Raw genomic sequence first — 27,246 nt, 5'->3', positions numbered from 1 at the left:
CTCCCACTCGCCCAACACCCCCCCCCCCTCTCCTCACAACTGAGAGAACAGCAACGTAAGCTTAGTAGAAGCCGTCTAGCTGACCCCCCAGCATGCTCGTTCTCACTGGTTCCTCGGCGATCACGCCCACGCGCCGCGCCGCGCTGCTCAAGGCGCTCCAGGGCGCCGACAGCGGTATCACCTCGGTCGACGCCGTGCACCTGCACCTCGTCAATGCGACCTCGCCCCAGACCGAGGCGGACCTCGCGTCCGGTGCCGAGCGAGAGCACCGCCGCCTACCTCTCGGGCAACAAGGAGGGCGTTACTGCCGTATACGTCCTGCCTCGTGCCGGTACGATCTCGCCCTGGTCGTCCAAGGCGACCGACATTGCCAAGCTGTGTCGCCTCGGTCAGCACGTGAACCGCATCGAGCGCGGCGCGCTCTATCTTCTCGGCGGCTCCAACATTCAGCTTGACAAGCTCGAGAAGCAGCTGCACCTCATCCACGACCGCATGACACAGGTCGTCAGCACCTCGCTCCCTGCCGCCGAGGATGTCTTCCCCCCCGCCGCGCCCCAGCCCGACCCCCTTGTCACCGTCCCCATCCTCGGCGCCAAGGACCCCAAGGCCGTCCTCGAGGAGGCCAACGCCCGTCTGGGCCTCGCCCTCTCCGACACCGAGATCCCGTACCTCGTCGACTCGTTCCTCGCCGCGGGCCGCAACCCGACCGACGCCGAGCTCTTCATGTTCGCCCAGGTCAACTCGGAGCACTGTCGCCACAAGATCTTCAACGCCGCCTGGAACATTGACGGCGCCGACAAGGAGAACTCGCTCTTCGGCATGATTCGCAACACCGAGAAGCAGTGCAACTCGAACGGTACGCTTTCGGCGTACCACGACAACGCGGCTATCCTCGAGGGCTTCACCGCTCCCCGCTTCGCCGTCGCCGACAACAAGGGTACCTACGGCGCCAAGGAGGAGCCGATGCCCATCCTCATCAAGGTCGAGACGCACAACCACCCGACTGCCGTTTCGCCCTACCCCGGAGCTGCTACTGGTTCCGGTGGTGAGATCCGTGACGAGGGTGCCACCGGCCGTGGTTCGCGTCCCAAGGCCGGTCTTGCCGGTTTCACTGTCTCGGACCTCCTGATCCCCGGTTTCGAGCAGGCCTGGGAGTCGGACATTGGCCGTCCCGGTCACATTGCGTCCGCGCTCGACATCATGATCGAGGCTCCCCTCGGTGCTGCCGCCTTCAACAACGAGTTCGGCCGCCCCGCCCTCGGCGGCTACTTCCGTACCTTCCTCATGGAGGTGCCCTCGGCTGACGGCAGCCCCGAGTGGCGCGGCTACCACAAGCCGATCATGATTGCCGGTGGTCTCGGCACCGTCCGCCCCGAGTACGCGCTGAAGGAGAAGATCACTCCGGGTGCCAAGGTCATCGTCCTCGGTGGCCCTGGTATGCTCATCGGTCTCGGTGGCGGTGCCGCCTCGTCCATGGCCTCGGGCGCCTCGTCGGCCGACCTCGACTTTGCCTCTGTCCAGCGTGAGAACCCCGAGATGCAGCGCCGCTGCCAGCAGGTCATTGACGCGTGTGTCAACCGTCCCCAGTCCGAGGGCGGCAACCCGATCCAGTCGATCCACGACGTCGGTGCCGGTGGTCTCTCGAACGCCCTGCCGGAGCTCGTCCACGATGCCGGTCTCGGCGCCGTCTTTGAGATTCGCGACGTGCTTGTCGACGACCCCAAGATGTCCCCCATGGAGATCTGGTGCAACGAGTCGCAGGAGCGCTATGTTCTCGCCGTTGCGCCCAAGGACCTCCCCGTCTTCGAGGAGATGTGCCGCCGCGAGCGCTGCCCCTTCGCTGTCGTCGGTACCGCCACCGAGGAGCAGCGTCTCGTCGTGACCGACCGCCTCCTCGGCGAGAACGCTATTGACATTGACATGGGCGTCCTCTTTGGCAAGCCGCCGCGCATGCACCGCAAGGCCGAAACTGTTCACCCGAAGCGCGAGGCCTTCGACGCCACGCTCAAGCAGTACTCGCCCTCTGCCACCCTCACCGAGGCCGCTGACCGTGTTCTCCACGTCCCCAGCGTCGGCAGCAAGGGCTTCCTGATCACGATTGGCGACCGCTCCATCTCTGGCCTCGTCACGCGCGACCAGATGGTCGGTCCCTGGCAGGTCCCCGTCGCCGATGTCGCCGTCACCCGTTCCTCGTTCGGTTTCGACGTCAAGGTCGGTGAGGCCATGGCGATGGGCGAGCGCACGCCCCTCGCTCTGCTCTCTGCGGGCGCGTCGGCCCGCATGGCCGTCGCTGAGGCGCTGACCAACCTCGTCGCCGCCTCCGTCCCCGACATGGGCAAGACCAAGCTGTCGGCCAACTGGATGTCGGCCGCGTCTGCGCCCGGCGAGGGCTCGCGCCTCTACGAGGCCGTGCAGGCTATTGGCATGGAGCTCTGCCCCGCCCTCGGCGTCGGCATCCCTGTCGGCAAGGACAGCATGTCGATGAGCATGCGCTGGGGCGACAAGAGCGTCACTGCGCCCCTCTCGCTTATTGTCACCGCGTTCGCGCCGACCGACAACGTTTCGGCGACCTGGACGCCGCAGCTGCGTACCGACGTTGGCGAGACGACGCTCGTCTTCGCCGACCTCGCGCAGGGCAAGCAGCGACTTGGCGGCTCCGCCCTCGCGCAGGCGTACAAGGCGCTCGGCTCCGAGGCGCCCGACGTCGAGGACGCGTCCGAGCTCAAGGCCTTCTTCACCGCCGTGTCCGAGCTGCACAAGGGCCAGACCGTGCTGGCATACCACGACCGTTCCGACGGTGGTCTCTTCACCGCCGTCGCCGAGATGGCCTTTGCGGGCCGCTCAGGCGTCGAGCTCACCCTCGACGGCTACTCGACTGGCGACGCTGCCGCGGCGCTCTTCAACGAGGAGCTCGGTGCCGTCTTCCAGGTGCGCAACGCCGACCTTGCCAGCTTCACGGCCGCGTTCACGGCGGCAGGCTTCCCGACGCAGCGCCTGCATGCCCTCGGCCGCGTCCTGGGCCAGGGCGAGCAGAAGCTGTCTATCGTCCAGAACGGGGCCGAGATCTTCGCCTCGACCCGTGGCCAGCTGCAGCAGGCGTGGGCCGAGACCAGCTACCGCATGCGGTCGCTGCGCGACGCGCCCCTGGGCGCCAAGGAGGAGTTTGACGCCATCCTCAGGGATGACGACAAGGGTATCCTGTACGACGTCAAGTTTGACTTCCTCACCTCGCCTCCGCCCGGTCGGGAGGGTGCGCCCAAGGTCGCGATCCTGCGCGAGCAGGGCGTGAACGGGCACATCGAGATGGCGTGGGCGTTCCACGCGGCGGGCTTCGAGAGCGTCGACGTGCACATGTCGGACATCATTAGCGGCCGCGTGGGTCTGTCGCAGTTTGCGGGTCTCGCTGCCTGTGGCGGATTCAGCTACGGCGACGTCCTGGGTGCCGGACGGGGATGGGCGAACAGCGTGCTTCTCAACCCCAAGGCGAGGGAGGAGTTCGAGGCCTTCTTCAAGCGGCCCGACACGTTCGCGCTCGGTGTGTGCAACGGATGCCAGTTCTTCGCACAGCTGCGCGACCTCATCCCCGGCGTCAGCGCGTGGCCCGAGTTCAAGACGAACCGGAGCGAGCGCTTCGAGGGCCGCGTGTGCAGTGTCACCATCACGCCCGAGGCGGCGCGCAACGTGCTCCTCCGCGGCATGGAGGGCTCCACGCTCCCCGTGGCCGTGGCGCACGGCGAGGGCCGCGCCGCCTTTGACGCCAAGGGCAGCCTCGACCAGCTGGAGAAGGAGGGCCTCGTGCCCGTCCGCTACGTCGATGCACAGGGCAAGGTGACGCAGGAGTACCCGCTCAACCCCAACGACTCGCCGCACGGCATCTCGGCCGTCCAGAGCCCCGACGGACGCGTCCTCGCCATCATGCCCCACCCCGAGCGCGTCGTTGCCGCCGAGTCCAACTCTTGGTTCCCGCCCCAGCTCGGCGAGGCGTGGAAGGGTAAGGGCCCTTGGTTCCGTCTGTTCCAGAACGCGTACGAGTTTGCGGCCAAGCAGTAAACGACCGCGAGAAACGACCGCGATAGCGGGCGTTCGCGGGCGTTTACGCGCGTGTACTCAGTGGAGTTTGTACACCACGACACCCCGCCGCCCTCAACGGGTGGCACATCCAAAACACCAAAAGATATAGAGTCAAGAGTTCGCTCGAGAAAAAACGCACAGTCATAGGTTTTCTTAGTTTCGTTCAATGCATAGGTTTTAGCTTCGGACCGGAGGTGTAGTGGTGCAGAGACTGATCTCCAGGGTTGACAAGGAGGCGGTTAGTCCTGAGGTGTGGCAGTATTCCGCTGTCGCTGCAGCAAGTGGAAAAAGCCACGGCGGGCGGGTCTCGAAAATATCAATGCCATCGGAAACTAAGGATTATCATCTAATGACAAGATTGCTTTTGTGGGGGTTGTAGAAGGACTTCGACGCTCGCAGACTACGACTACGATTACGACTGCGCTCGCTTTGCTCGCGCGCGGCCGCTTAGATCTTGGCGGGCTCCTCCTTGGCGTGCTCCTCCTTGATGTGAGCAGCCTGCTGCTGGTCCTGCTGGCCAACGGGGCGCATGGCGGGGAAGAGGAGGACCTCCTTGATGTTGGCCGAGTCGGTGAGGAACATGACGAGACGGTCGATGCCGAGACCCCAGCCACCGGTGGGGGGCAGGCCGTACTCGAGGGCGTTGATGAAGGTCTCGTCGATGCCCTGAGCCTCGTCGTCTCCCTGCTCCTTCTGGCGGACCTGCTCCTCGAAGCGCTCGCGCTGGTCGAAGGGGTCGTTGAGCTCGGTGTAGGCGTTGCAAATCTCCTTGGTCGCGACGAAGCACTCGAAGCGCTCGCACAGTCCCGGGCGCGAGCGGTGGTACTTGGCCAGCGGGGACATGACCTGCGGGTGGCCGACGATGAAGGACGGGTTGATGCACTGGTTCTCAATGTACTCGCCGACGAGCTTGTCGAGGAGACGCGCGTTCGTCTTGGGCTCGGAGCAGTCGACGTTGTGCTTGGCGCACAGGTCGCGCAGGAACTTGTTCGCCTCCTCGGTGTGCAGCGTGTCTCCAGGGGGGAACTTGACGTTGAGCTGCTTCTCGAGCTCCTCAATCATGTCGAAGCGCTTCCACGGCGTCGCAAAGTCAATCTCGTACTCGGGCATGCCCTCGCCCTTGCCCTTGGGGTGGTACTTGACCTTGGTACCGCCAGTCAGGTACTTGACGAGGCCGCTGATCATGCTCTCGGTCATGTCCATGAGGTCGTACATGTCGGCGTAGGCCATGTAGAACTCGCAGATGGAGAACTCGGGGTTGTGCGTCATGTCGATCTGCTCGTTACGGAACACACGGCCAATCTCGAAGACACGGTCGAGGCCACCGACAACGAGCTCCTTGAGGTAGAGCTCGGGGGCGATACGCATGAAGAGGTCGAGCTTGAGGTCGTTGTGGTGCGTGATGAACGGCTTGGCGACGGCGCCACCAGCCTGGATGCTCATCATCGGGGTCTCGACCTCGAGGAAACCAAGCGAGTCGAGGTACTTGCGGATGTAGTTGACAATCTTGGAGCGGGCGATGAAGATGTCGCGGGTCGAGTTGTTGACAATCAGGTCGAGGTAGCGCTTGCGGTAGCGGGTCTCGACGTCGGTGATACCCTCACGTCCGGGAAGCTGGTGGAGACAGGGCGAGAGGAGCTTGACGTCCGAGGCCATGAGCGTAAGCTCTCCGGCCTTGGTACGCGACGGCTGGCCGGTGACACCAATGATGTCTCCACGGCGAATGATGTCGTTCGTGGCCATGAAGCCGTCCTGGTCCTTGGCGTTCTGGAGGTTGGCCATGACCTGGACCTTGGCGCCGTCGGCGCGGATGTCGTAGAAGCGGAGCTTCTTGGACGACTCGCGCATCGAGACGACACGGCCGGCGAGCGTAACGGGCTCCTTGGTCTCAACAGTCTCGCCCTCCTTGATCTTGCCCTCGGCTCCGTACTCCTTCACGAACGCGGGAATGCCAGACGAGGCGTGGAACTTGTGCGGGTACGGGTCCGGCTGCTTGGTCTCGCGGAACTTCTTGATCTGGTTCGTGCGGAGCTCGTAGAAGGCAGCGGCGTCGAGCTGCTCCTCGGCGGCGGCACCGGACTTCTGGCCAGGCGCGGGGGCGCCAGAGGCGGCACGCTGGGCGGCCTTCTCGGCCTTCTTCTTCTCGTTCTCGCGCTGCTTCTGGCGACGCTTAAGCTCCCTGTGATGTCAGCTGAAGATGCCATTGCGTCAGCTGGAACGAAGCGGCCGTGTCTCGGACGCCGGTTGCAGCACGCGAAATTTTGACCGCACTGTCCGCTTCAGCCCATCGCATGTACGCACGACTTGGAGATCATCTCGCCGGTGACTTCATCCTTGTAAAGGGTAGGCTCGGCAGCGGGGGCGGACATTTTGAAAGCTCTGATCTGGGAGTAGGCGGTGAAGGAAGGGGTGGGGGCGTGAGTGGGGAGGTGAGGAGGGGCGAAGGGAGTCCTCTGGTTGATAAGTCTGAAGAATGCTCGACTACTCCGGAGCATGCAGTGGTTGAAGAGTGTCAGAGATGCGACTCGACAAACACAAGTCGCTGCACCGTCCCCTGCGCACCCGCTGCACCGTGCTCCCCTCCCCCTCCCCTCCGCCGCATGTCTTAGCGACGACTCAATGATGATCGACTTTTGGCCCAAAATTTCTGACGTGTAATATCCCCAAGTTACGTAAAAGCATGTGGCAGCGTATCACGAAATGTCCGAGGGGGGTTGCAGGCACAGCGAGAGAGCAAAAGTCCAACCCGAGCGGACCGGCAGAGTATACTCCGTCGATCGCACTCAACGACGCCGACACCCACCATGCTCCGCAACGCTCTCGCCAGCCTGCGGACAGCCGCCGCCGACGCCGTCGCCGCCCAGAAGCGATGCTACGCCACCGGCCTCTCCAACATCGGCCCCGCCAAGGGTTCCACCCGGACGGTGAGTGGATCGACTCCGACTTTTGCACTTTCGACTCGACACTGGCGGGACGGACCTCGGACCATGGGAAGGGACGCCGGATGGAGAACGGAGTGGGGTCATCACGCGGAGGTCATGGACGCATGGTTGTACGGCTGCAATGCCGAGCACTGTGCATGTCTTTCTCGGACTTGTGGCGTGGTTGCCTGCTGTTTTGACTGCAGCTGCACACGACTCGGGGCTGTTTGAGACCTTGTGACGGAGCTATCCAGGCAGTGCTGGCCGACTCGATGCAGGTGCAAGTCACTAGCCGCGTGCTGTTTCGACTTAGCAACGAGGTCTATGGGTCGACTCCGTCGCATACCTGCCGTTGTTGTCTTCCCCACTTGTCAACCTGCGCGGGAAGGCGCAGCTGCCAGCTAGCAGCGACGTTGACCGTGTATCTGGCTGCTATTGCGTTTTGCTCTTCCAAGACTTGCCCTTTCCGATTCTTTCCCTCTCGGTCCCGATCTCGTGTCACTCCCAGCTCCACATTGTCTTTACGACTTAGCTAACCTCAGAACACCCGTCTCGGTCGTGGTCCCGGATCGACAAAGGGCGGCACCTCCGGCCGCGGCCACAAGGGCCAGAACGCGCGTTCGGGTAACGGCAAGCCCTCGCCCCAGTTCGCCGGAGGCCAGACGCCTCTCTACAAGCTGATGCCGAAGAAGGGTTTCCTCAACTTTACGCGGCGCGAGTACGCGCCGCTCAACATTGCCAAGCTGCAGTCCTGGATCGCGCAGGGACGCATCGACACGGGCGTGCCCATCACCATTGGGACGGTGATCCGGAGCAACCTCGTGCACGGCATCAAGGGCTGGAGCGGCGTCAAGCTCCTCGGCAAGCCGGACCCGAATATGCCCCTCCCGCCCATTGAGCTCGAGCTGTCCCGGTTCTCCAAGACGGCCGCCAAGGCCGTCATCGACGCCGGCGGCAATGTTACGGCCGTGTACCACACCCCGCTTGGATTGAGGCAGGAGATTTGGCCCGAGAAGTTTGCTGGACGCGAGATTCGTAATGCTGCCCCCATTAGGCGGACAGACATTGGTGAGTCGCCAGCTAGCGCAGCAGTGAGAAACCAGCTGACCGGACTACAGAGTACTACACCAACCCCAAGAACCACGGATACCTCGCCAAGTACCCCGAGTTCAACCCCCACCACGACAAGATGTTCCCGCCTCCCGTCGAGGCCAAGGAGGGCGAGGAGGCTGGCGAGGGCAAGGCCGAGTCCAAGTAGATTTTCATATCATATTGCATGCACTTTTCACGGATAGCAAACGGCTGCAGGGCGTTACAGTGATATCGTTTGATTAGAAGGAGGGAGGCATGGTGGACAGAACTCCCACCAAACAGCTCGTGTGGCACTTTAGTTTTGCCGTGCTATTAGCCTTCGTCAGCGCAGACTTTGCAGCTGTTCCATATTCAATGATCTCACACACTTATTCATATAACATATGTATATATAGCCCGCGGCCAGCGCAGGGGTTATCTACTGATTACTACCTAAATTATCCCTATGTCAATGTCTGGTGGTTGATGGGTTTCATGAAGTCGTGGGCACTCATGAAGATGGGGGGCAAGCAATGTACACGTTGTTAGGTTGTCATTTTACTGGAGAATGATGTCTCCCTCCTGGATCTCGTCCTCGTAGACCCAGATCTCCTCGTACTCCTCGTCAGTGTAGTCGCGCTCGCAGAACTCTCCGTCAGTGGCAGAGGGTTCAGCGCCAGAGCTCGTGGCCGAAGGCGAAGCCGAAGCGCTGGCCTCAGCGGACGAGCTGGCAGAGGCAGACGCCGAGACGCTGGCAAACGAAGAGGCGGAAGCGGACTCAGAGGCAGAAGCGGACTCAGAGGCAGAGGCAGAGGCGCTGGCAGACGACGAAGCCGAGGCCGAAGCGGACTCAGACGACGAAGGCGAAGGCGTGGCCGACGAAGGCGAGGGCGAAGCCGACGCCGACGAGGTAGCAGAGGCCGACGCTGACGAGGAGGCCTCAGCGGAGGAGCTGGCCGAAGGCGAAGGCAGGACAGACGAGGTCACGTTCGCCGACGGGGAAGGCTCAACCGAAGAGGTGGCGTTAGCCGAAGGGGAGGGCGAAGCCGACGCGGAAGCCGAAATAGCGGCGTTGGCCGAAGGCGAAGGCTCAACCGACGAAGTCACGTTCGCAGAGGCCGAGGGGGAGGGCTCAACGGACGAGGTGACGTTGGCAGAAGCAGACGTCGAAGGCGACGGGGTAATCGTGGCGTTGGCAGAGGGAGAGGGCTCAACCGACGAAGTCGCGTTAGCCGAAGGCGACGGGAGGGCAGACGTAACGTTGGCGGAAGGAGACGGCTCAACCGACGCGGAAGCGTTGGCAGAGGGCGAAGGCGAAGGCTCAGCCGAGATTGTAGCGTTGGCCGAGGCAGACGCCGACGGGGAAGGCTCAATGGGCGCGGTCACGTTGCCAGTGGGCGAGGGCTCAGCCGAAGCAGTGGCGTTGGCAGAGGGCGAAGGCTCAACCGACGAGGTAGCGTTGGCCGAAGGCGACGGGAGCACAGAAGTAGCGTTCGCGGAGGGCGAAGGCTCAGCCGAGGCGGTGGCGTTGGCAGAAGGCGACGGAAGAGCGGAGGTAGCGTTGGCAGAGGGCGAAGGCTCGACCGACGACGTGACATTGGCAGAGGGCGACGGGAGAGCAGAGGTAACGTTCGCCGAGGGCGAAGGCTCAACCGACGAAGTCACGTTGGCGGAAGGCTCGGGGAGGACAGAGGTAGCGTTCGCAGAGGGAGTGGGCTCAGCTGAGGCAGTCGCGTTGCTGGACGGGGAAGCGGACGCGGAAGGCTCGGTAATGTTGCCAGTCTCAATGGGAAGCTCAGTCCAGTTGCCAGTCGAGGTGGGGACCTCGGTAGAGTTGCCAGAGACAGAGGGGAGCTCGGTTGAGTTGCCGGTGGGGCTAGGAAGCTCAGTCGAGTTGCTGGAAACAGTAGGCTCAGTCTCGGGCAGGGTGGTGGCAGAGGGGACGACAGACGAATCGGAAGCCGAAGCGTTGCCAGTGGGCTGGGGGTCGCGAGTCATGGTGACGTTAACAGTGGTCCACGACGTGGTGTACGTGGTGCTAATGCCATCCTCGCTCTCCTCAACGCTGGTAGACGGGGCAGGCGTAGGCTCGGCCGAAGCCTCAGCAGAGGACTCGGTGGCAGAGGGCTCAGCAGAAGGCTCCGCGGAGACCTCAGCCGAGGGGGTAGCAGACGCCTCAGCAGAAGTAGACGGGGCGTCATCGGGGGTCTCGGCGGAGGGGGTGGCGGAGGGCTCGGCAGAGTACGAGGGCTCAGCGGACTCAGTAGCGGAGGCCGAAGGCTCGGCAGACTCGGTGGCGGAAGCCGAAGGCTCAGCGGAAGGCTCAGCAGAAGCAGAGGCGGAAGGCTCGGCGGAAGCCGAGGCAGAGACCTCAGCGGAAGCAGAAGCGGTGGCCGAAGGCTCGGCGGACGGCTCGGCAGACGAAGCGGTGGGCTCAGGAGAAGCTGTCGCGTTAGATGATGCAGAAACGGTGGGCTGGACGGAAACCGAAACGTCAGAAGCGGAAGCAGAGGCGGACGCGGAGACAGAGGGCTCGCTCGAGACCTCGGGATCCGCGGGCTGCTCAACGTCGGGCGCGCTCGAGGTGGCGGACGGAGTAGCGGAAGCGGAAGCGGAAGCAATAGCGCTGCCGGTGGACTCGGTGACCTCAGCGGAGGCAGACGACTCGGCAGAGGAGGGCTCGGCGGAAGCGGAAGGCTTCGACGAGATCTCGGCAGTGGCCGAAGTCGAGGGCTCGGCGGAAGTCGAGTACTCGGCAGAGGCGGATGGTTCAGCAGAAACAGAAGGCTCAACGGAGGCCGAGGGCTCAGCAGAAACGTTGGGCTCAGCGGAAACCGAAGGCGAAGCAGACTCAGAGGCCGAGGGCCCAGCCGAGTCGGAAGAAGTAGCGGAAGCGGTAGCAACTACAGACTGCTCGGTCGAAGACTCATACGAACCCGAAGATTCCTGTCCGTTGTTCGAGGGGGCGGGGGCGGCCGAAGGCTCGGGGGCGGGCTCCTCCGAGGTGGGGGCAGGAGCAGCCGAAGCCTCGGAAGAGGTGGCGGGAGCGGGGGCGGGGGCGACCCAGTCGCCACCGTCCTCGTTGTCGTTGTTGTCGCTGGGCTCCTCCTCCCACTCGTCGCCGTTGTCCTCCTCCTCTCCAGAGTTGTCGTCACCGTTGTCGGTAGGAGTTGAGGAGGGAGCGGGGGCCGGAGCGGGCTTCTGGCTGTCCTGAGTGGGAGCGGGCTTGTCCTGGGTAGGGGCAGCCGAAGGAGCAGAGTTGTCGTTACCGCCGGTGGGAGCCGGAGGAGTGTAGTCGTTGCTGTCGTCAGTGGGGACCTCCTTGTCCGCCTGGTGGGTGGACGAGGAGGTAGGAGCCGGGGCCTTGCTGGAGGAAGTGGTCGGCTTGGGGTTGGCCACGGTCGGCTTGGGGGTCCAGTTGGCCGTGGTCGAGATGCCGCCGATGGGGTTGACGCTAGGAGCCGGGACCAGGTTCTCCTCATTCTCGGGAACAACGTTCTTGCCTCCCGAACCAGTCGAGGAGGGAGCGGGGCCACTGAGGTCGGCAGTGGCGGTGAGGGGTCCCTTCTTCGAAGCGCTGCTGGAAGCAGGAGCGGGAGCCACGCTGCTAGAGGTAATCTTGGGCGGGGGCGCAGCGACGGTGGGCATCGAAGAGGGGACAAAGGTGGGAACGGCGGTGTGGGTGCCGTCGTTTCCGAGGTGGACGGCATAGTCCCAGTGACCGTCAGCCTCCTGAGTGGGCTCGAGAATGACGTTGAGGGTCACTGTGGGAAGGAGCTTGCCGTACTCGTTAGCCATCATGGACTGGACGTATTGCTCAGCGAGCTTCTGGGCCTCGGCGTAGATGTCGCCAGAGCCACCCGTAGCCTCGGCGGCGGCGGCCATGATCGAGGTCGACGTCACGGCCGAGGTCTGGGTCAGCGTCTGCTGCACGTAGTTCGTGTAGTTGATCGTGTTGAACACGGCAGCCTTGGACTGAACAGACGAGACGGCCTCGGCATCGTGGCTGGGGGCGACCGGGATTGTGTCGTCACCAGAGTTGTCACGCGAGGAAGACGGGGTGGGAGTCTTCGACTGGGTCGAAGAAACCGAAGCAGAAGCGTTGCTGGCGGCGGAAGAGGCCTCCGAAGAAGGCTCAGCCTCAGCCTCGCCAGAAGCCGACGCAGAGGCAGAGGCGCTGGCCTCAGCCGAAGCCGAGGCGGTAGCGTCGCTGGTCTCCACGGGGAGGCTAGAGGCGGTGGCGTTGGCAGAGACTATGGGAACCGCAGACGAGGTGCCATTGGAGGACGGCTCCGGGGCGGCCGACTCGGGGGCTTCGTGTCCAGTACCGTTGATGATGAGAGGGGGCGGGGCGTGCCAGACGCCAGAGTCCTTGCTGGTGCCAGCACCAGAAGAAGCGGTGGCGTTGGATGCCTCGGGTGCATCCGCCACGGTCGAAGTCGAGTTGGCAGAAGTCGAAACCTCGGGCGCAATCGAGGTGACAGAGGCGGATGCGACGTCGCTGGCCGACGCAGAGGCGGAGACTACCGTGGCCTCGGCGGAAGAAGCCTCAGCGGCGGCCGAGGAAGGCTCGACGAGGGGGCCTCCAGCACGAGGGCGGATGATCTTACCAAAGCGAGGGTGAGTGCGACGGTAGGAGGGCGCTGCCGCTGCCTGAGCGGCGAGCAAAGGAAGCACGACAAGAGACGGACCAGCCGAGGGGAAACGCATGATGTCGAGTTTGCTTTGCCGGGGTTGAACAGAGTAAACAAGAGTAGTGCGAGGGGGTGCTGAGTGTTCTCTTGCACAGCAAGTGAACGGCCACCAGGGCTAGAGACTGCTTCAAGCAGATGAGGATGCGCGAGCTCGACTAGCGAGTGCGATGAAGACAGAGAGAAGGAGGTGGAAACAGCAGACGGGGTTGTGGGAGATGGAGAAGAAGGAAAAAGGAAGAGTCGGGGGGATGGTAAGTGTTATGTGAGCCATCGCGGCATCCGGGTGCAGAGCGCCCTGGCGCCCAACGTCAGCCAGCGATCGTTTCCTACGGCCTTACGGCTTGCTTCTTCGCTTCTCTTAGTCTTTGGGAACACCTGCCAAGCTCCACTGGTCAGCCTCCTGGCCCTGCGCCGTTCATGAAGAATCCCTGTCGCTCGTGGCCACCCTGGTCAAGCATAGCATCTTTAGCCTTGGGTGGGGAGCGATGTTGTGCGCCGGGAGTGGGCGACAACCCGGGCGGCCACGACATTCATCTGGCTTACACGCCATTAAGCTTCCCTGGTATCGTCGGGCCTTGGTGGGGGGCACGTCCTGCAAGAAATCAGGCGCGACACCCGGGCCCTCGTGCACTCTGCCCTGTATTGGCCATGAAAGCGGCATCTGCAAGTCAGCCAGACCCTTTTCCTGCCCTGGTGCACTCGGACAATAATGCAGCAGCTTAAGCTTCTCGCGCTTCTCGATGCTTTCCTCGGCGTCGATGCGCTGACAGTCCTTGGTGCCAGGTAGTCGCCAGGGCGCGAAATGAGCGTTTGCGACCAGCCATCACCCGTGCCCGCCCGTCCGGCGACGCCTTAAGGGTCTCGTCTTCATGACCCGTAACGTCATCCACACACTTTGGCGTGAGCTTAGCGTGCTGCTGAGGCGATTCGCGCGCGCGCTGCAGGGGAACAAGCGCATTTTTTGGTCGAACCAGAGTGGGCTCGGGAGGAACGCGCAGGAACCGCGAAAGGGCAGCCAGGAGCAGACAGAACCACGAGACCGCTCAAAAAGAAATCAGCCGCGCAAGCATCCCCTGTATCCCCTGGCGGTTGTCCAATCATGCCATGCCGAGAGCGCAGCAATGCATCCGACCCAGCGCACCGGTTGACCTCGCGACGCCTGCTCTACTGCGCGCCGAGCCTCGTATTGGGCAAAGCATATGAACGGGAGGTGCCTTCATTGGCCACCGGAACAGGGGTAGTGGAGCGCAGCCGTGAGTCCCTTGAGATGGGGAGGAGAGCCGCGCGAGTGATTTCTTTTTTTGCGCAACTAAGCGGTGCGCACTGAGGAATTGACCCTCAGGCAGGCTCTTGCACGGGGAGAGACGTCGACGTCAACATCGAGGAGCCCCAAGCATGGCATGACACGAGGCAATCGTGTGCAGGCGTGCGTAACGGTCAGCTGAGACAGTCCCAATTCCACGGCGCTGAAAAGGGAGCAATAAGCGTTAAGGAGCGGTCCAAGAGAGGGGACACGTACACCATTCTAGCACTTCTACGAACTACGGTTGTTCTATTACTTGTCTTGCGCTGGTGAGACTTCTGACGCTGCTGGTGAGACCGCCGATGACACTGCCGGATAAGATTACGATCGTGCGTACGACCGTGCACCCCGGCATGCAACGGTATGTAATTACTGCTGGGTGCATGGAAGGTGCGGCGACGCACTCTCACTCCAACGCTTATTCGTGCTTCTGGGACGGGATAAAGTGCAGCGCTTGGGGACAAGCGCACGCTATGCAATGAGGACTGCATGTCGTACTCGATCTCTTTCTATAGCTCTGTTGCTCTCCTGCGCTAGTCGAGATCCAACCTGATGCTGGCGTAACTTGCATTGCAGCGCTCAGTAACGCGATCTGGCACGGCGCCTGCGCATTTTGCATATCCACCACGTCTATTCCTGACCCTTGCCGTTCTTCCACGGAAGCTTCTCGGAGCCCGTACGCTCCGAGAGTCTCCCTAAGTCTCTTGCCCGAGAGCCCCGAGCAAGCACAGCAAGCAGAGCAAGCACACTCGGGGGACTCGGGCTGGACAATGAGGACGCAATGAAAGGAGTGGCGAGCTGGTATGCGGCGCCTAGCGCCAGTACTAAATGCCGACCAGCCATCCCACTTGTGCCCTGGCTGGGTCCGGCCCAGAGTCGGCCCATGGGCCACACATTCAGTGCCGGTGTCCGGCCACGCTGGCCACGCTGGTCCAGTCTATCTATGAATTGACAGCAGAAGAGAATTTGCATGCGAGGGAAATGAAGCTTAACACCACGGGGCTAAAGGTTAATCGATGCTCGGGGGGTGGGGACCGTCGAGGAGGAGGGCGGCGCCGTTACCGCGCCTTTGGTCGATCACATCAGCCCCGCCTCTGTTTACGCCCTGCCTCTCGCTGATCACTCTGCCCGGAGGGTAGACGGAACCAAATCAGAACGGAGGACTACCGTGGGAAGACAGCCGTTCAAGTGAGGCGAATGGACATTTGGAAACGCAAACACAGAGAAAAACGTCGCAATGTCCAGGGATGCGCCGATGAACGCTCCGCTGTGAGCTTCACGATGCTGGAAGGAGAGTATACGGGACGTGCACTGGTGTATGTGCCGCGATGAGCATGCCCGTGTCCCAGCACCATTGCGGCGCACTGACAGCGCCATGTCACCAAGCCACAGATCGTCCACCGACGCCGTACAGGCACCCGGGACCTGAGGCGCTCACGGAGCTTCCTCCTTCACCTCGTGTCGAAGGGTAGGAATGCGTTGCGGGTGCTCTCAGAGTCTGCGAACATGGTGCAATTGCTGGTAGATATGGGGAACAAAGGAGTGTAATGCGCGCGACCGACGTGCACACCCATGTGCTTTCGCCGACCACGTGCGTGAGCGCTGCATGCGGCGACAGAGGAGGAGATGATAGGTAAAGAGCTGACAGGAGAAAAAATGAATGAGGAGCCCCCTGTTCAGCACATTAGGGCGATCCCGGCATTACAAAGAGCGCAGCTCAAACTCTCTGACCGGACTTTATCGTTGTCGGCCCGGCCCCCTGACCAGCCTTCGCCGCGCTGCGCTGTCGATCCATCACCGACGGGCCGTCGAACAGCCTCGGTGCTCGGAATGCTGCGCCCAGGCCCCTTGAGGGTGTCCTCCTCCCTGACTTCGTTGGAAGTTAGACGAAGAGTGGATGTGAAGGCGCAACCGACCCCGATGTGTTCAGCATGATCAGGACAGAGATGTGCTGTAGAATCTGCCTGCTGTCGTGGTCTGCCTGTGGATCTCAGTCTTATGCTTTACGAATGCCCGTCGGGGCTTGGTCCATTTTGACAGATGACCTTGTCACGTCCTCGTCCTCCGCTCGTTGAAAGAGTTGTCGACTGTGGACCCCGGTGACGACGCGCTCATCTTGGATAGTTTGCAGCCCCGAGCAGGCCGACCCGCCATGGTGCATGTCATTTGACCCCAAATGTCGACCGAGCTTCATGAGCACGCATCCCTTTCACACTTCTCGAGGACGAACTTACGCGCATAGGCATTCTTAAGCCGAAAAGACGGTGTCAGCGGACCTCCGCAGCAGGCGCGAAGCTGTTGCTTGCTGGCGGATGTCAGGTAGAGGGTGAACCAGCGGCAAGTAGACCACTCCTTCACTCCAGACTGTAGTTTACGTTCCAGTACCAAATTTCACTGATGTATCTCACCTCCTTCCATCTCTGGCAGTGTGGCTCACGGAGACACGATGAGATGTGAGGTCAGAATGATGTTCCGATCCCCTCCTTCACAACATGAAGGGACTGTTGTTCGAGACAGCGGATACATGGCCGTTACATGATGCCAGAACCGTGCACGCTGATATGTTGACGGCGAAGGCTCCGGTGCACAACTACTCATGGACAGAAAGCCGCTGGCGTGAGGAGCGCTGCCATAGCTTGGCGGCCGCGGTCACAAAGGCACTGGGCTTGACGAACATCGTCATGAAGTTTGCGTCAGAGAGAATACGAGACAGGCCGCACTGTCACTGTCGCACATACTCTCCCTCTACGCATCTAGGGAACGCTCTCATCGGAGGCCCCAAATGGATAAGTATAAGTGATCTCTGATGAGACAACAGAGGGCCGAATGGGTGTTATCTGTGGTGAGATAACAGAGAGCCGAATGATGTTATCCGTGAGAGCTGAACGACCGTCGCTGAGTGCCGCCTCGAACGACGTAACGCGGCTGAGTTAATGATCTGTCAGTGACAAGGAACAGATGCAACGAGAAGTCCTGCCGTAGATTCCCTCGTCCCTGCTTCCCTCACGCCGTGCGAGATCGTGATTATGCTCACTCCCGCCCGATATGAGTTTCTCAGTGGGGGATTGCGGCGATGTGGCGGTCTCGGCGTTCTCCGTGTGGTCGAAATTCGCTCGCCGTGATCTCGCGTCGCTCATTGTTGATGGGGCGCAACCGCATAGGCTGAGTGCGAGTGCTGGGCACACACGAATAATCTTCTACAGCCAAAAAGTATTATCAGGTCGGTAAGAAGGAGAGCACGCCAGATGATGGGATGGACGCGCTTTCGTAGTTGAGAGCGAACGACTTCCGTTCCTCGCAATCGTGGGCTGTAGCGCTCATTTTCTGTTGCCTGGTATCCAACTATTGCCCCAAAGCTAGCAGGCGTTCGCCAACAGCTGAAGTCACCTCGAGGTTTGAACATGACCGAAGACACACCGAGAGTCATCGATTAGCGAACATGACCGAGAAGTCGCGATCGCGTGATGAGTCAATGCTCAATAATCATGGGAAATTGTCAGAAAACAATCAGTACAACGCGGTACACTGCGGGGATGCGTTGCTCCGAAGGGCTCGACCGCGACACTTGAGGTCAACTGACTGCATTGATCCTCCGGGGACGGGACGCTCGTCAGAAGAGATCTTTCGGATCTTGACAGACGCTCATCTGCGAAGTTAGCTGTGCGAAAATCGCGAAAATCCCACCAAAATCAAAACACGATGGGAAGCGAACATCAACAACATTCTCAGACGCACAGATAGCATCACGGAGAGCCTTGCGGGGTATCCAGAGACCTGGTCCGCGTCAGGTAGATCGTGGGGAGTGAAACCGGTGCTCCGGGGGGTGGCACCACGTGCAACCTTGGGCTCCACCGGAGCTTGGCCGGAATCGCGAAAGCGCAAAAGTGCGAAAGGAGGGCCTCGCCTCCTCGCCTGCAGCCAACTACACATTAGCGAGCATCTCTCCTGCAGGGCAGCACGCAGGTTAAGCTTTCGGAACCGTAGGGATGGGTCAACGTGTGCGGGTCGTCGAGGAATGGTGAATGTACTGCCACTTGTGGGGAACAACATGGGGGACCACCACATGAGTTGGAGGCCCACCTCCCCACGACACCACTTAGCGTCTCCCAAGCGCCGCGTCGTGCTCCATGCTATGCCCTGCACGTTTCATTGCCTATGCATACCTTCGACACCGTTCGAGCCTTGCCCGGTCATCACTCTTACGAGCGACATTGGAGCACAGAAGCGAGGAACATGGAATGCGAAGAAGTCTTGGGTCACTCTAGTGGAGCCGGTGTGCGTCCCAAGACTCGCCTACCCCGCCAACCTAGGGGCACCAATACCGGAAACTAAGTTGCCTGTTGGTAAGCAAGGGCCAATTTTTCCCTGTTCTGCGTGCTGAGAATACATGTCATGCGCTTATGGAATGGCCGAACAGTGCCAGAAAAAGCGTCAGCCAAGCCAAAGCAGCTCAAAGTAGCTACGGCTTTGGACGCTCAGGATATCCGGATGCGGCGACGGCACTTCCGACTGTTCCCCCACGCAGTGAGTGGCGGCGGTCTTCTTCTGGCCATTCGGAGCAGCAGCTCTGCCTGCCCGGTTTGTCGGTAGGTTCTGTCTTGCCCTAAGGCGGAGTCATGAGTCCGAGGCCGACCTGGGGCCCTCCAGTGGGCCACGGCGAGCTGCTCTGCGGTCCAGCATGGCCCCAGTTTGTCGGGCGGGGAATGCGTGCAGGATCTGGGGCAGCTACTCGCACCTGCTGTTGACTCGGGTTTCCGCATGAATACACGTCCGGGACCCAGACAACCGGATGCCCAGCAGCACTGCGCGTGTGCCTGTGTGTTCATTGTTAAGTGCGGAACGTGTCGATCGTTCGGATCTTGGTGCGCGCGTGCGCGGTGCCTTGCTGTGTCTGTGTTGATGATGTCAGGTTGGAGGATCTGCCGCGCTGAAACTAACTCTAATAAAGCGTCACACCGGCCGTCGCCGACGGGCGAGGTGACGGCACCTCGCTCGGTACCGGGCAGAGGAACCAGAAGGAACCCGTTAACGGCGCGTAGACGAGTCGCTGTCGTTGCATTCAAACTGCGGATTAACGCTCGACGGTTCGACGGCTCCACAGTGCGCCGTGCGGAGATCTACTTGACCCCAGATAGGCCAGAGTACCAGACGCCGTCCGGGGGCGCGGGGGACGCCGCTTGCGATATCGGTCCCAGGTCACGCGAGTCAGGAGCCCTCGGTAGTTCTTCCGGTCTGCGTCGCCAGCGTCCCCACCCTGTCTTGCATGATTGGCTGCTGCCACAGATCGGTGCGGCGACCTCGTAGTCTCGGGTCATTCTCGGTGGCCGCCTGTGATCGCAGGATCGTCTGTGGCAGTGTGCTAAGTGGGATGCTTGCGACAACAGCTGGGAAACACGGCTGATGAGCTGCGAGGTGGGCTGCGATGGGTGCCCCAGATGCCCCAGAGCGCACTACTCCGGATCTAAGCTTCACAACGGGTGTCAACATTCCATGCGCTGATTCCGATGCACGACAGGTGTCCAAACAAGCCCCTAAACGAGCCGAGCGTACCGACCAGCGCGCGAGCAAGCAGCGGAAATGAGTGCAGAAGCACTCTATGGCCGGAGATGGCCGCTCGAAAAAAATTGTGGAAAAGGACGGTAAAGTGGGCCGGGCCTGAATCACATCAGCAACCCTGTCTATTTTTGGAGCCACCTGCACGCTCCATCGCTCGGCACCGTTGCCTTGAGCCCTGACAGCTTGTGAATGAGCCAGTGACATGCGCCGGCCGACCAGGACAACCAGGACAGTTGCGGCGAGTGCTCCTCCGTTATCTGCTCTACTCCTTGCCCAAACCGAGTAAACTTGGGTCTCCAGGGCATTGCCGAAGGGAGGCGGCAGGGGAGGGCAAGGGAAGGTGCGGCGCTGATGCATAATCTTGCCGCGGATTGGCGGCGTTGCGGCGGCGACTCAAGGTACGGTAGTGGAGCATGTGGTGGAGCATGTGGGTCATCTGGGGCTCGCCCTCGCATCCCCTCCCAGACACGCGATAACGGGACATCATTCGGCGACCTCGACCGGCGACCACCGGGGTCAACCTAGCTTTACCCCTCCAGAGCCTTGACTCATCCTGGGTCATCCTTAGGTCCTGCGTTCAACCTGGGACATCCCAGGACCGGCGGCTCAGCTGGGAAAACCGCTACCGGAGCGGGCGGCGAAGGGACCGAGCCCGCGGCCTCGCGGCTTTCGGGCAGGAAACTGTCGTGTGCACTGTAGCGCGAGCGCGAGCGCAAACCTCCTCCGCAAACGCACCCCACCTATATAGTTCAAAAAGGAAAGATGCCCCGGCTCGAACTTTTCCCATAGCCAGCCAGCTTAGTCGCGATCACAAGAGATCGTCAACTGGTACCCCGCACAAGATGGCGTCCGATCTCGTTTCGCAGGGCAACCTGATGGGGCCCGACTCTGTCGACCCCCGCCTCAAGCACACCGAGCTTGAGGAGGAGCGCATCGTCAACCCGGAGCTTTTTGATGGTAAGTATCTCGCGGAGCCGGGTGACTGCCGGAGCCGTGATTGCGAGAGTGTTTCGAGATCGCGACGGCTAATCACACAGCCTCGATTAACGAGCGCCCCGTCGAGGTGTACATGTACTACGCCAAGATTGAGCGTGAGCACGAGGACCACGACCCGCGTCCCATCCCGGACTCGCCATGGAGCGTCGTCTTCAAGCGCATCACGGGCCGCAGCAGCAAGATCGTTACCCCCAACCACCCCAGCCAGAAGATGGCCAACTACCACCACGACAGCGACGCCGGATCCGACACGATGGTGGCTCCCACGCCCGCCGACGCCGAGAAGCAGTTCAAGCGCGAGAAGATGGGTGCCGCTACCACTGTCGGTGCCCCCACTGAGGGCGGCAGCCCCTACCCCGGTGTCTCCGAGACGGCCTACCGCCTTATGCGTGTTGCTTCTTGGCAGATCGTTTTCTACCTGATCACGACCGACATTCTTGGTTTCTCGTCTGCGCCCTACGCCTTCCAGCAGCTCGGCTACGGCCCCGGTGTCCTCGTCTACACGTTCTTCTTCCTGCTCGCTTTCGCCGGTGGCCAGATTCTCTGGCGCCTCTACATGCACCTCGACTCGGAGAAGTACCCCGTTACGTGTTACGCCGACCTCGGTGAGCGCACGTACGGCAAGGCTGTCCGTCACATCTTCAACATTCTCCAGTCGCTGCAGCTCATCTTCAACGTCGCCATTCTCATCATCGGATGTGGCACCAAGCTCGACACGATCATCAAGTACAAGTTCTGCTACATTGCTCTCTGTGTCTTCTGGGCCCTTCTTGGTATGATCGCGGGCCAGATCAAGAGCTTCCGCTCGTTCGCCTGGTTCACCAACATCAACGTCTTCCTCAACATCGTCATGATGATCATCATGATGGTCGGCTCCGCCATGTAAGTAGTGCGAAACACCTGCGTGTGCCACGATCAACGCCTCGCCATAGCCAGCTACCCAATCGCACGTCGTTGGATGGTTGGTGGAATGTGGCGTGATTGTGGCAACTGGTGGTGAAAGTTTCCACGAGGCACCTTGCTGACGTAGGTAGCTACGATCCCATCCCTTCGCAGTCCGGCCACACCGAGCTCGGCCCCATTCACCGCTCCGGATGGGTCCCCAACTACACTGCCGGCTGGTACATGCAGGTCCAGGGTGTCCAGCAGGTCGTCTTCGCCTACGGCGGTGCCATGATCTTCACCGAGTTCATGGCTGAGATGCGCCGCCCCCGCGACTTCTGGAAGTCTGCCTTCTGTGGCCAGTTCTTCTGTTGGTTCATGTACATGTGAGTGACCGCACTTCTAGTCTCCAATTCATCGCTGACGGCCAGGTTCTTCGGTCTGTTCGTCTACTCGTACCAGGGAGAGTACACCGCTATCCTGCCCTCGCTCAACTTCGACAACTACCCGATGCAGCTTGCGTGCAACATCATCGGCCTGATCTCGACCGCCGTCGCCACTGTCCTCTACGCCAACGTCGGTGTCAAGGTCATCTACCACAACGTGTTCCGCACCTACTTCAAGGCTCCCGAGCTCCACACCCGCAAGGGTACTTTCATCTGGACCTTCCTCGTCATTGGCTACTGGGCCGTCGCTTGGGTTCTCGGCTCTGCCGTTCCCAACATTGCCTCGCTCTCCACCCTCATCGGAGCCGCCTGTATCCTGCAGTTCACCTACACGTTCCCGCCCATCCTCCTGCTCGGCCACTGGATGCAGACCGACGCGTGCAAGGGCGACGAGCCGTGGCAGCCTGGAGTGCCCGAGTACTCGAACCGCGTCGACTCGTGGCGCGACCTCTCGCGCTGGAAGCGCGGCTTCAAGAAGTACTGGTACGCCAAGATCTTCCTCCTCCTCATCTTCCTTGCGTCGCTCTCGCTCTGTGGTCTCGGCTGCTACGCCGGTATCGAGTCCGCCATCGACGCGTACAAGAAGAAGAACACCACCGCCTTCTCCTGCCGCGCCCCTGGCCAGCCTAAGTAGATATAATATAGTCATATATATACAGTCTTGTAGTGTCATCTGCAGATGTTAGGGTAATCTCGCTTCACAACAGACTCGAGCAGCATCGGGCGGCATCTTGGTAGTCACCAGAGATTGAAGCAGTGCACTGTGCACCACATGGGTCTCAGGACTGTGGCTTGGTGGCGAGCGCCACAGGACGGCCCGAGATCCTTATCTTCGGCCGACTACCCGTTGTCGTGCGTGGGGCGATCCTCGCGCTCCTATGACAACACGAAGATTACACGAAACGACCCAACTCGGATCGTTGCATCAACCCTAGTACAGTGTCATGCATGTTTAACCTAAATCTTGATTCTATATCTTCTAATCGCCCAGGCAATCGCACAGATGCCGGCGGAGTACGCCGCGAGCACGGTCAGCGCGGTGGCGTGGCTCGCATACATCGTCTGCATGCTGACGTTGACGAGCCCCGTCATGAGGTTGGCAAGGAGGAACACGGCGAGTCCGTTTCTGTTCACAGCCTCGAGGAGAGGCGGGCACGCATCGGCGCTCCCATTCGGGAATAGGGCGAGCTCGAGCGCCAGGAAGCCGGCGAGGTAGCTCGTGTTGTATGCTGTCGTCCAGAGCACGTACGGCAGGTTGGCGAAGCGGCGGCTGACGGGGACGCCGAGCCACTTCAGCGCCCAGATTGCAAGCCACGACGCGGCCGCATAGCCGAGGAGCTCGAGCATGAGCTCCGTCTTGCGCTTGGCGAGCTTCTCGGAGGCTTCCTCAGGGGAGTCGGCCTTCGTGTCACCCAGACGCAGGATGTGCTCTCCGATCGAGAGCCCGATCAGGAAGAACGCGATGTATCCGGGCAGACTGGCGATACCCTCTTTGTTCTCGCCTAGCAGACCCGGCCGCGAGTCAGACAGGAGGAAGGACTGAAGCGACGTCCGCGACAGGACCAGCTGATACAACACCGCAATGATCAAACCGACCGTCGTCCACTTGACGTTGAGCCGGCGCAGCGGACGCAGGAATGCCGATATGGCAGGCACGAGGCCGAGCGTGAAGAAGAAGTTCCAGTGCACTCCGTACTCTGTGACGTGTTCCTGTCTGTCAGCTCACCCCGCGTCGTTTCGTAGCTGCTCAGTGGCCACTCACAGGATACTCCGCCCCCTTGACCATCATGAGGCGCACGAGACCCAACGCGAGCACAGGCACAGCGGCGCGGAGGCTCTTGAGCGCGGCGCCCGCGCCAGAGGCACGATTGAAGGCGCGCGAGCTGACAATGCCAAGTGAGAAGACGAAGCTTCCGACGCCGACGTCCATGAGTGACGTGCCAAAGCTCTCGCACTTTCCCAGAATGCGGGGGAAGACGGGGAAGTCGACGGCCAGGATACACAGCACAGTCATGACCATCATGTGTGCGCGGTACACAGAGAGGAAGGGGATGTGTCCGCTGGGCTTGGGAGCCGGTGCCACCTCCTGCCGCCGCTTGTTGCGGGGTACGGGCTCCTTAATCGTCGGCGGGTAGGACCAGTCAGTCGGCGAGTCGGGCATGTCGACGCTGAAGCTCCCGTCGGGGGAAGGGCTCGTGCGCCGGCGCGAGATCGGGGAGGATAAGCTGGACGAGCGGGAGATGGGAGTCGGCAGCGGCTTCTCCTCGGCCAGCACGAGTGAAGGCGGCTTGGCGCGATGCGCAACAACAGGCGTACCGCTTGGCCCGTCCTCGTCGCTGTCGCTCTCGTCCAGCCAGCGGCCTTTCGGCTTCTCGCGCACGATGCCGCGGCGCCGTCCGAGCGCCCCGCCGAGGATGCCGACGCCGGCGAGGAACACGTTCAGTGCGAGCGCAGTACCCAAAGTCGAGAATAGCGTCACTGCCAGAAGAAGGGGGAGCACCATGGTCGCCCAGTCAAGGAGCGGCGAGCGCGATCGCCGGCTCACGGCAGCGTAGAGGACATACGACGTCTGGGGTGAGCTAGAGGGGCGCAACAGGGCAGCTTACGAGAGACACGAGGCTGATGGCGTTGATGAGGTGCACGCTCGAGCCGGGATTGTCGGCGTGGAACGCCTCCTTCTCCGTCTTGTAGTCCCCCATGGTTCTCTCGTCGATAGTAGCGAACGTGCCGAAGTCGATCGCTGAGGTGGAGGTCACCGTTGGACGCGTTCCGGAACGCCTCCTAGCCGGTTTCCCACGGTGGCCCCGATCGCCGGACCTGCCTGGACCTCACTTTATCTCGCGACAACAATGTCGCCCGTCATCAACCGCATCCGCGCCGGGAGCCAAAGCCATGGCGACAGACAGCGAGAAAATCGACGGCTTCCTGCGGTACGACGCTTTCCCGTCGCGCTCCTTCTCCGCACGCGGACTTCCTGTAAGCTGTCACCATGGACATTCTAGCTGACGACAGGTTCCCCGCTTTGGGCGTCCGATAGAGGTGCGCGGTGGCAATGCCAAGCCTGTTCGGTCATTGGCCTGGTCGAGCGATGGCAAGCGCATAGCGACTGGAACGGAGGGCGGCGGCCTGCGAGTGTGGGATGTGCGTCCCGGCGGCGGCGTCGAGGGCACGGGAACCGGCATGAAGTCCCCTCATCCCGCTAGCAACGTCACCATCGCGGTCGCGTGGTCGCCGACAGAGCCCACAGTCCTCGCATCGGGGTGCAAGCCGGGCTCATCGAGCAGTGGCGGCTACGTTGCGGTCTGGGATGTGGCGGGCGGCGTGTCCCCGCTGGCCAAGTTCAAGATCCCCGGCGAGGTGCTGCACATCGCCTGGCATCCGGATGGAGAGCAGTTCGCGGCCGTCTGCCCCCGTCAAGCCAGGGACGAGGTGTACTTCTTTCAGAAGAAGAATGGGGTGTGGGAGCAAAGGCAAGACATCATGATGGGCGGCGCGGGGATTGACCTGATCCAGGAAGTGAGTGCAAGCTCTGTTGGCGCCCGCCGTAGCTGACAACAGATCAACTCCCTTCGGTTCTGGAAGGGCGGCGACGCAGTACTCTGTGTCTCGAACGACGGATCGCTTAATGCCTGGTGGTACCCGGTTGAGGAGCGCGCGCCGCCACCTCTCTCGCCGTCGCCGGAAGCAGAGGTCGAGGCGGAGGCCAAGGACGAGGAGCCGCCAACGAAGAAGCCCCGTCTCGACTCCAAGGAGGGGTCTGCTGAGAAGCCCGAGCCCGAGGCTGAGGCTGAGGCTGAGGTTGCTGAGGGCGAGGGAGAAGCGGATGGAGAGGAAGACGAAGTCAAGCGGACACGGGACGAGCCGGAGGCCGCCACGCCTGCTGCTGCTACATCGGCGGAGGGCGCCGAGGTCGCCGAGGGCGAGGAGGGAGAAGCGGATGAGGAGAAGCCCGAGGGCGAGGATGCCAAGGCCGAGGGGGGCGAGGGTGAGGGCGAGGAGGAGAACCCGACCATCGAGGTGACCGCCCCCGACGCCAAGCAGGACGTCGACATGGCGACTCCTGGCGCCGCCACGCCCGCGGCTGCCTCTACTGCCGCGCCAAGCCCAGCACCCGACCATCCCTCCCCCGCTCCCGCTCCCGCTGCCCCCTCCCCGAAACCCGACGGTGCCGCCGCCGTTGCCGCTGCTCGAGCCGCCGCATCCCGCGAACTCCTCCGGCGGAAACACAAGCAACTCGCTCCCTGTTACCGCCAGCTCCTCTCTTCACCTTCCTCCCTTCTCTCGCTCGCCCTCCAACCGCAGGGCAAGTACCTGGCAGTCGGCGGCCAAGATGCCCGTGTGTCCCTGTACTCGGCACGGGACTGGCTCCTCGAACGGACATACCACCAACCCAGCGGTGCGATCCGGCACATCGCCTTCAGTCCCGACGGCGAGCTGCTGGCCGTGGGCGGCGACGACCCCTTTATCTATCTGATCGGCGTGTGGAACAAGCAGACTGTGCAGAAGATCCCGGTGCATGGCGTCGTTAATGGGTTGGCGTGGAACCCGGTCCTGCGCGAGGGCAAGTGCAGTCTTTCGTGGAGCACGAAGAGCTCCACGGGGGTCGTGTGGTATCTCGCGAATCAGGAGTAGAGTGCAGAGAGGAGAGAGCGCGAAGCGCATGCAGAGGAGCACGTAGAGGAGCATGTAGAGAGCATGTAGAGGAACATGTATCAATACCGCCGAACGGCTGGCACCTCCCTTCTCTGGACAGTTGTATGTGCCAGCGCACTCTTCAACATGGCATGCAGCGCGTCTGTGCCTCGGACTATGGTCGCTGTCAGTGATGCGGTCAGTGATGCGATCAGTGATGCTGACTCAGCGTCGAATATCTTGACATGTTAGTGGTGTCGGGGGGCTGACGGGCGTTGTGGCGGTGTGGAAGGGACGTTGCAGGACTTGAAGGACCAGCAGGACCTGCATGAAGCCGAGTCCCGGGCATGACAGTCTGGGCAGAGCTTGACAGAGCTTGACAGAGCTTGGCAGAGCTTCGCAAAGCTTGACAGAGTCCGACAGGTCTAGCAAAGAACGCTCAGCAGAGCTGCGACAGAAACGACCTCTGGGTTTCTTGTCACGCGTAGGCCATGCAACTTCATCCCCAACCTCTGAACCGAGTCCGTATACCTCAACGCAGAGCGGCGCGGCACCCATGTACCTCGTGACAGTGGCAAGGGATGATACATTCGGCCCTCCCTCGGCCTGCGGTGATGATCGGGGGCTGGTACCCCAAATAGAATCTCGATGGCAGCGTCAGGAAGACCGTTCCA

The 27,246-nt window shown here is 61.7% G+C and overlaps 7 protein-coding genes across 7 annotated transcripts; 4 read left to right on the top strand and 3 right to left on the bottom strand.

Annotated features, from left to right (window-relative positions):
* Positions 1–213: 213 nt before the first annotated feature.
* A1Q1_08105 (uncharacterized protein) lies at positions 214–4,050 on the top strand (the record flags this gene model as incomplete). The annotated part of the gene is made up of 1 exon (XM_014326252.1): positions 214–4,050. The coding sequence occupies one exon, from the start codon at positions 214–216 to the stop codon at positions 4,048–4,050; it is 3,837 nt and encodes a 1,278-aa protein (XP_014181727.1).
* A 468-nt stretch (positions 4,051–4,518) lies between these two features.
* On the bottom strand, positions 4,519–6,440 carry A1Q1_08104 (lysine-tRNA ligase; the record flags this gene model as incomplete). The annotated part of the gene is made up of 2 exons (XM_014326251.1): positions 4,519–6,250; positions 6,373–6,440. The coding sequence occupies 2 exons, from the start codon at positions 6,438–6,440 to the stop codon at positions 4,519–4,521; spliced, it is 1,800 nt and encodes a 599-aa protein (XP_014181726.1).
* Positions 6,441–6,875: 435 nt separating this feature from the next.
* Positions 6,876–8,250, top strand: A1Q1_08103 (uncharacterized protein; the record flags this gene model as incomplete). Its single annotated transcript, XM_014326250.1, has 3 exons — positions 6,876–6,995; positions 7,535–8,060; positions 8,111–8,250. The coding sequence occupies 3 exons, from the start codon at positions 6,876–6,878 to the stop codon at positions 8,248–8,250; spliced, it is 786 nt and encodes a 261-aa protein (XP_014181725.1).
* Positions 8,251–8,621: 371 nt separating this feature from the next.
* A1Q1_08102 (beta strand repeat-containing protein) lies at positions 8,622–12,773 on the bottom strand (the record flags this gene model as incomplete). The annotated part of the gene is made up of 1 exon (XM_014326249.1): positions 8,622–12,773. The coding sequence occupies one exon, from the start codon at positions 12,771–12,773 to the stop codon at positions 8,622–8,624; it is 4,152 nt and encodes a 1,383-aa protein (XP_014181724.1).
* Positions 12,774–20,458: 7,685 nt separating this feature from the next.
* Positions 20,459–22,574, top strand: A1Q1_08101 (uncharacterized protein; the record flags this gene model as incomplete). The annotated part of the gene is made up of 4 exons (XM_014326248.1): positions 20,459–20,573; positions 20,654–21,494; positions 21,647–21,880; positions 21,926–22,574. The coding sequence occupies 4 exons, from the start codon at positions 20,459–20,461 to the stop codon at positions 22,572–22,574; spliced, it is 1,839 nt and encodes a 612-aa protein (XP_014181723.1).
* Positions 22,575–22,897: 323 nt separating this feature from the next.
* A1Q1_08100 (GPI anchor biosynthesis-related protein) lies at positions 22,898–24,443 on the bottom strand (the record flags this gene model as incomplete). Its single annotated transcript, XM_014326247.1, has 2 exons — positions 22,898–23,650; positions 23,703–24,443. 2 exons carry the CDS (start codon positions 24,441–24,443, stop codon positions 22,898–22,900), a joined length of 1,494 nt encoding a protein of 497 aa, XP_014181722.1.
* A 389-nt stretch (positions 24,444–24,832) lies between these two features.
* A1Q1_08099 (uncharacterized protein) lies at positions 24,833–26,572 on the top strand (the record flags this gene model as incomplete). Its single annotated transcript, XM_014326246.1, has 3 exons — positions 24,833–24,916; positions 24,980–25,456; positions 25,499–26,572. The coding sequence occupies 3 exons, from the start codon at positions 24,833–24,835 to the stop codon at positions 26,570–26,572; spliced, it is 1,635 nt and encodes a 544-aa protein (XP_014181721.1).
* Between the last annotated feature and the right edge of the window lie 674 nt (positions 26,573–27,246).

Source organism: Trichosporon asahii (assembly GCF_000293215.1).
Source record: "Trichosporon asahii var. asahii CBS 2479 unplaced genomic scaffold scaffold00018, whole genome shotgun sequence".
In the NCBI taxonomy this organism is placed as follows: Eukaryota; Fungi; Basidiomycota; class Tremellomycetes; order Trichosporonales; family Trichosporonaceae; genus Trichosporon; species Trichosporon asahii.
This window is presented reverse-complemented; position numbering and strand designations above follow the sequence as displayed.